At 38.5% G+C, this 11232-nt stretch overlaps 2 protein-coding genes across 4 annotated transcripts in view; one reads left to right on the forward strand and one right to left on the reverse strand.

Moving 5' to 3' along the window:
• GNAZ (G protein subunit alpha z) overlaps positions 1–3716 on the forward strand; it is a 52677-nt gene extending 48961 nt beyond the window's left edge. For both annotated transcript variants that reach the window (XM_027661544.1, XM_027661543.1), the window contains one exon: positions 1644–3716. In XM_027661544.1, coding sequence (XP_027517345.1) covers positions 1644–1988 — 345 coding nt within the window. In that variant the 3' untranslated portion in view covers positions 1989–3716. The remainder of the gene's footprint in view (positions 1–1643) is intronic.
• RSPH14 (radial spoke head 14 homolog) overlaps positions 1–11110 on the reverse strand; it is a 76334-nt gene extending 65224 nt beyond the window's left edge. Inside the window, exons 1-4 of one of the 2 annotated variants that reach the window (XM_027661546.1) lie at positions 10996–11110; positions 10158–10607; positions 8085–8187; positions 7784–7902 (exon numbers count right to left, since the gene is read on the reverse strand). In XM_027661546.1, coding sequence (XP_027517347.1) covers positions 7784–7902; positions 8085–8187; positions 10158–10356 — 421 coding nt within the window. In that variant the 5' untranslated portion in view covers positions 10357–10607; positions 10996–11110. Of the gene's footprint in view, positions 1–7783; positions 7903–8084; positions 8188–10157; positions 10608–10970 lie in introns of both variants that reach the window. The other variant, XM_027661545.1, reaches the window with a different exon arrangement.
• Between the last annotated feature and the right edge of the window lie 122 nt (positions 11111–11232).

Here is an 11232-nt window from a genome sequence, read left to right on the forward strand (position 1 = left end):
CCCAGTTTGCTCCTGGTTCAGCAACTGTGCATTTTTAAGGGCTAATTTTTTCAGGATACTGTTTTAGTGCAACAGTAATGATCCAAACTGGTGCAGATTTCCTTTGAAGTAATAACAATACATTTGCATTCTCAAAGAAGCCCCACAACAAAATAGAAAGAAAATTTTAAATAAATTATATTTTCATATTATTTTTTGTGTCATAAAGAGTGAATGATTTTTCTCTCTTTATCTCACCAGTTGCAATATGAATTGACTCTAGTGAAGTCAAGAGAGATTCACTAGACACAAATGGCACAAATTTCAGGAGAATTAGGCCCAAAATACTGTTATTTCTATCAAAAGCCAAAACCATCCTGTTGCTTCCACTTTCCAAACAGGAAAACTGGCCAAAATACTTCACAGTCAAACAACAAAAATGCCTGGACTCTTGATTATTTTCACAGAATCACAGAATATGTCGAGTTGGAAGGGACTCACAAGGATCATCAAGTCCAACTCCTGGCCCTGCACAGGACCATCCCCAGGAGTCTCATCCCCTCTGAACAAAAGCCAGACAAATGGAACGTGAACGTATTTGCAAAGTCTTGTAAAAAAAATATACTCTTTGTTTCTGATATCCCAAATCCCTTCTGTTCACTTACTCTGGGCCACTGCACTGACACCCAATGTACACACAACGTTTTCAGAAACCTGAACGTGCTGGAAAACATTGACCTTGCCAAAAATGCTCAATTAAGATATTTTCTGTATCTACTTTTGACAATACTTAAGTGGTATTTATTTTAATGATCTAGAATATTTTCAAAACATTACATCTGTTTACACCTATTTAGAGGTGTAAAGCAGTGAGTAAACTGAGCCTCCCGAGGGCCTGGTACCATGGACAGCTCCAGCTGCATCAGGAGGAACAGTCACAGTGGCAACACATAAGGAAAAATCCTGCTGGTGCCTGATTTCTAACAGACCTCTCTGTGTTCAGTCTAGAGCAGCATTGGATTGGAATTCCAGTAATGGAGTTTACCTACTCAGGGCAGCAGACAGATGTTAAACACATCTGGCTAAACTCAGCTTTCAGGTATAAACATTCAAGTTGTCCCACCATAGCAGGATGTGGTTATTGTGCATTCTTTCCAGCTTCCCATTATACAGCAAGGAAAAAATTCTGAGTATGTATGGCATGCTTAACTACACATCTAATGAGGTAATGTTATAACTGGGCTGTATTAATTCCATCTTTTCAAAAAATTTAAAAGCAGAATGTTTTTGTGGTATGCAATACTTAGAAAACACTCATCCCTATTAAAGAATCTGTTATCAGTGCTAAACAAATTTGAATAGAACCATGTTTTCCCAAGTTGCACCTATTGTTTCTAAATCTTCAGTTTTAGACTTTTCTCCATAATTGCCAAATATTTTATAAAATAAAGGAAGGAGTAACCTGTGGTGAAATATATTGTATGAAAATAAGTGAATTAAGATCCCTGAAATGTCATGGTCAGGTAAGATGGACAGTGACCAAATGAAAGAAGACTTGTTCCTAAAGGCAGATTTTGCTCCCTGATAGACAATAATGTATTTTGTGTGCTTCCCACAGTCACGCTGAAACACTGCTGTTGACACCGTTGTTTCCTCTCCTACAGAGTCGAATGGCAGAAAGTTTGCGTCTCTTTGATTCCATCTGCAACAACAACTGGTTTATCAACACTTCCCTCATCCTTTTTTTGAATAAGAAAGATCTGCTGGCAGAAAAAATCCGCCGCATCCCCTTAACAGTCTGCTTCCCTGAGTACAAGGGCCAGAACACGTACGAGGAGGCCGCAGTCTACATCCAGCGCCAGTTCGAGGACTTGAATCGCAACAAGGAGACCAAGGAGATCTACTCACACTTCACCTGTGCCACTGATACCAGTAACATACAGTTTGTGTTTGATGCAGTGACAGATGTCATCATTCAGAACAATCTCAAATACATTGGCCTCTGCTAAGAATCCTTGAGCTTAATCTGTTTTCCTGGAGTGATAAAAAAGGGGTTAACCACTTCCACTTCTAGTGGGAAAAAAGGGGGCAGTGCTTAATAGCCCAAGGAGAGAAAAGGGAAAATCTGATGTATGAACACAGTTCCTCTTATGGCCCCTTAACTTGCTACATCATTTTCCACAAATAAATGTTCTGGAGAGTGAAAGTCTCCTCTCTGAGAAAACCACACACAAAACAAAAAACCCAAAACAACCAACAGCTCAAAAACCCCAAAAAAACAAAAAAAAAGAGATTGATGCCTAACTCTGTGGAGATGTTTCACCACAGTCACTGCACTTTTAACCCATTTGTTTCATTCCATTTCCTACAGTGGGAGTGTTATCATGTTCTGTGTAAGAAGTAATTCTTCATCCAGTTGTCCTAAAGTTTTATTGACATAAAGATATAAATCTGGTGAGTGGCAGATGAACTCGTTTGCAGGGTGTGGAGCAAGTGGTTGTGTTGGGGAGAAAAGCCAGTTCAAAGCAGAAGCTACAGAACAGGAGAGTTTAAGGAAAATACTGCTGTAATTTGTAGAGAACAGGCACGTCCCCACCATACTGGCACCCCCAGTGAGGAGTCCATCCCCCCCCCCTGTATGCACAGGCACATGCACACAGATACACTAGGTACACACCTCTGCTTTACTTTACTCTTCCTCATGGACACCTTGCCTATTAAAGGAAATGTTGGTGCACAATGTTTTGTGATTTCCAAACTGACAAGCAGCTCCTTCTGCTCTTTAAGGCTTCAAATATGCAGCAAACCCCCACGAAATTAATCTATGACTAGGCCAAATTAAGGTCAGTGTTTCTTCTACTGGTAAGGAGTTTTATACATCGAAACAGTCTTCTTTTACATCTTTTTTTGCCAAATCTTGTGGTGTTTCACAAAAACCAAACAATATTTAAGAAGTAGGTTAGTGTTCCTTTTTTAATACAGATTAAAAAAAATAAATCACAAAGCAATTTTTTAAATTATTGTTGTAGTGTCTGGGTTGCTGAATGTGAAAGTTGCCAACGGACAATTCTGTTTCACTGCTCCAAATATATTCTGGGAATTGTAATGTTATATTTCCCAAGCAGCAGGAGCCATGGAGATTGTGTAGTATATAGCCTCCAAAGTCTTTTTTTTTGTTGTTTTTTTAAATTATTTTTAAAATGTGATGTACTATTAGAAGGTTAAAGATGAGCGATATGAACAATAACTAAATGTCTTGATATTTCAATTTAATAATTTAAATTATTTACAGTTTAGTGAAATTAAGGAAACTGAAGAGGTGCATTCCTCAGCTCCAGGTTTCATCTCAGAAAGAAACACTACTGGATGGAGTAACATTCTGGCAAAAGTTTGAATGCATGAGAAGCTCTGTGGGACTATACTGGAAAATCTCTAATGGATCATATAGACCCAAGTCTTTGGTCAGTTGATTCTTTCCCCTGCCATAGAAAAGACTTCTTAAAGACTTCAGTGTAAAGTTGGTGTGTAAATAAATGTTTGATAACTGTAAAGCACATACGTACACAGAGACACAGACACACATGCACACTGGAAAATCACCTTCTACTTTTGTTCCCCTGATGTACTATGATTAGTGCAAGAAATCTCAGCCAAGGGCTCTCAGAAAATTAAAACAAAATAGTTAATAACATCAACATTTAAATTGTCCACTTAAAAAATAAATAATTCAAATGATACTGAATGTGTCTACAGTGTGTTCATTAATTAGTGTTATGACAGTTGCTTAATCAGGTAATATTTGGGGTGTTTTCTTTCCTTTATGACAGGCTGCTGAGGTTTCTTTTATTTGCTCCAGATCTCCTTCCTCGGTTTATTCATTAACATTCAGCCATTTCAATATTAAGCAATTACACTTGAGCAACTGAGTGAGATTTAAGGGATGTGTTCCCATTAATCCCATAATAGCCTTACAAATTCTGGTTGCATGTTATTGTTATATTTTTGGGGGAGACTGTTAGTTATAGACCAAAATCACTTGTTAGAGGATGGTGGATAATTTGACTCAGGCCCTTTCATTCCCTCAATCATTTCTGACACCAGCTGAAAATATTTGATAGTGCTTGGATAGCTTTATTGCTTTGATTGCTTCTTGGCATTGCTACAAAATGCATTAAAAAAGTCCTAATCTTTCTTATCTTACGTTTAAGAATCCTCTTTTGACCTGTTTGAGAATATCAAAATGCAAGCTAGGATTTTTCTAAGTGACCTGGAGACTTCAGCTAATGAGGAGCTGTGACTGCCAAGAGAACTACAACACTCTTGAAGGCAGTGATTCAAGCAATAATAATTTTCAATCTTGCTAGAGAATGCAAAATAAGAAAAATATCCCCTGAGGCTCAAGTCATAGGTTAAGACTCTTCAGTCCAGACATAATAATGGGGGAAAGATCTGTTTAATTTTGAACATGGTATTTTTTCCTTGTACTGAAGACACAGGGGCCCTTTAAGCATTCTCTGATAACTGTTTCAGCTGAAGAGGCAAATGAGCCAATGAGGCTTTGCCTTCACAGCATAAAAGGTCTGTCATGGCACAGAGGGAGGATTCAGGTTTTGTGGTGAGAAGGTGCTGCTGCCTGCTTGTGATGTTTGCAGTCAGGCTGCTTGGCTCGGTGAGTGAACTAAAACCAATGTGGTAATTGCTGGTACGGGATCCTCTGCACTTTGTTTACTGGCAAATTGCTCTCATTTCCTTAGGAAAATATACAGCATTTCTAGTCTGATTTGCTTTCTCTAGTGTGATACCCTGTTGTTAGCTGGATGAACTGTGGAAAAGGTAGGAAGTTAGTCAGGGCTTCCTTTTCCAAGGAAGGGTCTCTTAGATGTTATGCCTCCTTCACCTCCAGCTTTCATGGGACTGTGGCCATTAAAGAAGGGACAAGAAAACACCAGCATTCATTACAGCACAGCTTCAAGATAAGAAAGCTGCATAAAACCAAAAGTGTAGTCAAGTTATGAGGAGGGTAAGAGACATTGTGTAGTAAAAACAAATCTTTATTCAGCTAAGAAGGCCCTTCCAACATAAATATCAGAGACAACCCACAGTGAAGTGGAGAACCCAGATATTTGAACCAAGGCCTAAGGGGATTTCTAAAGAAAAGCAGCCAGCTCCATTTCTCACTGAGTGAAGGCTGCCTTGGGAAGGAGAAAATAAAGTAAACCACCACCTGTATTCCTACTTGACTTGAGAAAAGCATAGATATGGGGAGGAACAAAGAACTAAATAACTGAGTTTAAATAATCAATTCATATAATTGTGTTCTCTGAATAGCAATTTCTTGCTATTAACTCTCTAATAATTTAATTCCTATGATGTTTTTGATCTTAATATTCTGAGTAATTCATGGTTACTGTTCTCTAGCTGAAGAATTCAAGATGTTAAAATAAATCCTGGTTTTATACAAAAAATTCTGTATAAAAACTGTGATTGTATAAGAAAACTGAGGCACAGGAAAGTTAAAACTAAAAAGTCTGGGGTGAAGACAGGTGCTGAAATTAAATCCCTTGACTCTTAGTCATCCACCTGGATAAATCATGCAATTAAATTTGCATCTATTTTCTCAGTTCTCAGGTTTATCAGTGATGCAGTGCACTGCCACCTGAAAGAGCTGCATTAATATAGCTGGGATTTCACTTCACCTGGGCAACAATGACATTCACAGAAGAGATGTCCCATCTGCTGCAGTAAGAATGCCATCTGTCCTTTCAGCACTTGTACTCCATGCAGCAAAACAAGTTTTGAAGGGAAAAAGGTATCCTTAAACAGTCCTTATCCACACCTCCAGGTGGTTATCATTTTTCAAGGGTGGAATAGTGGAGACACTGAGAGTCAGTAATGTAAGAGAAATATTAAATCTTGGGCTCTTCCCAAATAGAGGTTCTGGCAAGCTTAAAAATCCATTGCCCCATCCAATCCACCTCCATCTTTGTCTAAAAGGATTTAGTACCCCAAACCAACAGGACAGATATGAGGTAAGAATTATTAAACTTTTCCAGTATTAACCATATCATAATGAAAGATGTTTGTTCCTAGAACTGTTTTTGCAGTTGTTATTGCCCAGGTCACTCATCACTGCATAACACCCTTTCACTAATGTTGTCAAGTACTGTGTGTGTCAACTGATTGTTTATACAAAGAGTGAAAGTTTTGCTGTTAATTTTTTCAGTGTTCTGAATTTTCTCTTCCTGCTGGTTCTTCTTCTTCTTTTATCCTCTACTAAATACATAGCCTATCTATCCTATTTTTGTCTTTCTTTTGCCTGTTAATTCTTTCCACGAAGTTATTGTTTCTTCTACAAATGTTACTCTTCAGGGTTCTCCCAGTCTTTGTGGATTTTCCCACCTTATGGTTTTTAACTATCCCGCTGTTCCTGGAAGATACTGGTATACATCCTTAAATTTAGGAATCAAAACCAGCCTGTAAGTGGATTTGCTTAAAATAACCTCATGTTCCTAAATTACCCTCGTTTGGAGCAAGACCAGGTGTCCTGGCATAGAGCTGAGAGGAGTCACTGACCACCTCCCAGTTAACACAAACAGCTACACCTGGTGCCAAGTGCATGTGCAGCTTTTGTCTCTTTGTCTCGCACAGAACATGTTGCTTTGCTGGCCTGCAAATCTCCTCAGCTCTAGAGAACATCAGCAGTTGAGCTGTGGGCTGGTGCATCAGCTGCTGACTTCCCCCAGCTGATCCCAGGTACCTCCTATCTCATTATCTGCAGGAGGTGTAGCAGTAAATGTAAAGAGTAAGACAGGCAGTTTCTTGGCTGAAGAAGGCTGAATTACCAAGCAGAGGCTGTTTCTGTATCTGTAATTTGTCAGATGAATTATGTCAGGCCCTAGGACTCTTACTACCTATTGGAAAATGTGTGGCTATCCCTGATAATTCCCCAAATTTTCTCATAGCAAAAAAGTTTTTAGCACCTTTCTGTTTTTCTTGTAAGTAGCCAATCTGTATGTGAACCCATTCTGCAGTGACACAATTCTGCTCAAGGAGTTATCTTCCAACCCTTAAATACAGGCATGTATGTTTATTTTATATATATTATATTTTTATGTAACTAAATAGAAAACCACCTTTTTTTCAAGGATAGTTACTCAGAGATGTTTTCACAGACTTTTCCAAGAAAATCTGGTTTTCTATGATGATGTTCTCAAGGTTGTTTAGCCCAACATATTAATATCCTTCATTTGGATTCAATTATTTAGGACTTTAAAAAGGTGTAAAAATACATCTTTAGATTTTTAGGATTCATGTACACTCAGCAAGGCTTTAAGAATTCATTTAATTCTTTTTTAAGCACCAGCAATGTAACAGAATTCCTCAGACAATATACTTTCCCATTATTTCAAAGAGTATGGTTTTTTAATCGATAATTTCTATCTACTGAAACTTTAATTTTAAAATTATAATTTTGATCAATTGGAAAAGTTTAAGACTAATGTTCATATTAGAAAACTTAAGACATTAGTGCACCAGGATGAACAGCTGATCCACATTTTGAACACAAGAGGACAAAGTAAATTTTGATGCAACATCCTGAAATACAAATTCAAGCATGCAGGGCACAAAACCTGTACCTTGAGCAGGGAGCCTTAACTTGCTTTAGACTTAAGAAAATTAACAAACTAAAGAAAACTAAGCTGGACAAAAATAGAAAAGACACTGGAATGTATTACATTGGTGAACTTACCTGATTTCTTCTCTGTCTTGTCTATTTGAATATTTAGCTACTTAAAACCCCTACCTTCAGGTATTTTTGCCATCATATCAAAAACCAGATGGATGTTCTTCCGACAGATATCTGCTGGATCATCCAAGAGCCCAGTGAGGGCAGAAATCACTCCGTTTTGTATTAGCCCTTGCCTGAAAACAAAGGAGGACAGACTTAACAATCATGATAAAACTCATATATATGTGTGAGATACTTAACTACTCTTATTTATGTTGCGTTTCTCTTAAAAAGACTTGGAGATTCTGTTCTCGTGTCTCACTGAAACACCTTTATCACTTCCCATACCATTCAGTGAACTTGGAGTTACACCCACCTGCCCACACTGTGCACACTCATCAGATACAGAACTTCGGTTGCTTTTTGCCGGACGGTGTTGTCAGGATGTCCCAGCAAAGTCTTCAGGTTATCCAAGAATCCTGTGAGACACCACAGTTCATTTTAACACTTCTTACCTTCAGCGTTCATTTGAAATAGCAATACTCATTTTTATCTCACAATTTGAAGTGCAAACAATCAGAACTTTTAAGTTGTGCTGACAGTGAAATGCTCGTTGTCATATCTCAAGAAGGGAAGAAACTTTCAAATTTCAAGGCCTACTGCCAAAAATGTCATGCTGCAAACAAGCTGCTGACTTATCTATCAAGTTAAATTCTAATTCTGCAAATATAAAGTGATATAACTCTAAAAATAAGTCAGTGGAGCTGTTGGTGTCTTTGGAAAAGCATGTGTTTGCAGGATTGATGATTTTTTAAACTTCTTCAGGTGTAGCACAGGCTACATAAAAACACAGTGTTGCTTTACACACAGAAATAAATGTGGTGACCCATTAATGATTCTGTGTATGCACAGGTAGCACTGACAAAAAACAAACAAACCCAAACAACCAACCAACCAAAAACAAAACAAAAATAAAAACACACACAAACCCCCAAAAAACCACAACACAACCCTAAACAACAATTTTGCATTACTTTGGCAGCTACTGTTAATCAAACAAGAGCTTAAAAAATTTTAAACACGATTATTGTCTTTTATGAGGGGGGAAAAAACACAAAGGAAGTAAATGGAGAAAAAAGCAGTGGCAAACTGGAGGACTTTTCCAGTGTAACATAATGAGGTATGTAGATACACAACAGACTGCTAAAAATTGCAAAAAGTAAGCTCGTGGCTTTTCTTTTCTCCAAAATCCAAAGCTAGGATTCTTCAAAGTGCTGGGATAAAGGCTTCTGAAAATAGTGATGGCCAGATGTAATCATGATGGGTCTGATAAATTTGGTTAAATTGCCTTCTGTCTTAATTTCTCATGTAGTTCTGGGGCTGGTGTTTTGTGTTTGATTTTTTTGTTTGGGTTTTTTGTTTGTTTTGTTATAGGCTTATTGTACAACCACTAAGATACCTCTAAGAAGGAGTTCTGCATAAAAAGCTCTTTATGTTTTGTCTCTCTGATAAAATTATATCTGGATGTGACATTTTATTCACTGCTGAAGGAATTAATGACAGAGGATGACTTCAGAGATTCTGTAAACTTGTAGATATTTTCTGAAAATTATTTTATTAGTTATTAATTAAAATGTTCATCAGAATTTTTTCCTGTTATTATTAGGGGATCTGAGATATGAGTATTTTGAGCATCTCAAGCATAACAGATCCAGGAAGGTAAAACTGTCCTCTGTCATATGTGGTAGAAAATGTCTAATGAAGGAAAAAAAAATCAGGGATTTTGCCTTTTCCCCCTGCTTTAGGATAACTAAAAGCCTTCCATTTTCCCCTTTCTAAATAAAATATATTTAGCAGTTCTATGATAATAGAAATTTACAAATTCACTGCTTTGTTTATGTCTGAAAGGTTAATGGATAACAGAATTAGAAAAGATTCCAGGGAAATTAAATTTAACTAAGTGACAATGTGAGTGGTGATGGTGGGGTTTCTAAGTATGGACTATTGAAGCTTTTTTTTTTTTTTTAATTAGTATATGTTAGGAATTAGCTAAATTCAGAATAAAGATTGGGGACATGGTTTAGAGGTGAATATGGCAGTACACAGTTAATGGTTGAACTTGATGATCTTAGAGGTCTTTTCCAACCTTGATGATTCTGTGGTTCTATGGGAAAAAAAAGAATATGAACTAGTTTTGTACTTAGGGGTTGAGAAAACTTAAGAGTGAAGCATTGATAAATCCTAAAGTGAGGGTAACTCTTAAAATACTGCCATGTATATGGCACTATAATATTCTTTACCTTTCTAAGGTAAAACAAACAGAAAAATTTTCCTGGGCATTTTGTGTCATCAGAGATATCGTAAGGAAAAAGTAACGCAAGAAAGGAAAGTGGGGTTTCCCCCTCACGCTGCCCTGCTGTGTCAGAGCTTATGACAACACATCACTCACCTATTTCTATTGTCTGGTAGACCTTTTCTGGATCATGGGCCAGATCACAGAGCGCCATCAGTGCCCGCTGCTGCGTCAGCAGCTCGCCAGACTGTAACTCCTCGTTCAGCTTGGGAAGGGCCCTCCTCCCAAATGCCAGAGCAGCTTTTGTGGGATCTATATCGGGGGGCAGGTAGGCTGAGATACGAGGCTGTGCCATCCCGAAGTTTCCTGGGAAGGATTCTCCCTATCTCTAAAAATACTCCAAAATGGCTGTACTTGGTGACTGGACAGATAATGTGCCAAAGTGACACCTACTGACTTTGAACAGTGCTCTGTGTCCCAGAGGAGCTATTTTAGCACATGAACACTGTCAGGAAGCTGTGAAAGAGGCTGGACTGGTGCATAGTCACTGGCACTAATATCTGTTCATCTGCTGAATTGTCTTCTGGTTCAATTCTCAACTGAACACTGTAGAGGAAAAAAAAAGAGAAAGAAAGAAGCTTAAAATTGCAAGGTGATGGAGGTAATGATTTTCAAAGGATTAAAACGAAGCGGCCCAATGCCCCGAACCAAAAATAATAATAATATTAAATAATAATATTAAAATAATAATATTAAAGCAAAAGCAAGCAAAGTGACATTGTTTCAAAAGGGATCTAGTTTAAACCCGCCCTCAGAATTCGGTAACGTTTGATAGACCGGGCGATGGCTGCCCTCCCCTTCCCTCAGCACGGAGAGCGGCTCTGCTGACAGAACCATACGACCTCCACTACTGAAAACTGCTCCACACAAAAAACAAACAAACAAAACAAACAAAAAAACCCCAGAAACCAAAGAGCTGAAAAGTTAAAACAACCGCTAGACAACTCCGTTTCTCAATTCAAACCCAAAGAAAAGCACTGGATAACCGAAGGCACCGTGTCCCGGCTCCCGCCCCTCAGCCCCGGGCGGCCGCGCACCGCGCGCGTGCCCTGGTTGCCACAGCGCCCGCTCTTTGCGTACGCGCCGCTTCGTGAATAGCGGCTGCTCAGCCGAGCACCGGGTCCGGCCCTGCGCCAACAGCGTAAGTGCCGCGTGTGGCCGCGGCTGCCGC

The sequence above is a fragment of the Corapipo altera genome, unplaced genomic scaffold (assembly GCF_003945725.1).
Source record: "Corapipo altera isolate COAL_440 unplaced genomic scaffold, ASM394572v1 150, whole genome shotgun sequence".
Taxonomy (NCBI): domain Eukaryota; kingdom Metazoa; phylum Chordata; class Aves; order Passeriformes; family Pipridae; genus Corapipo; species Corapipo altera.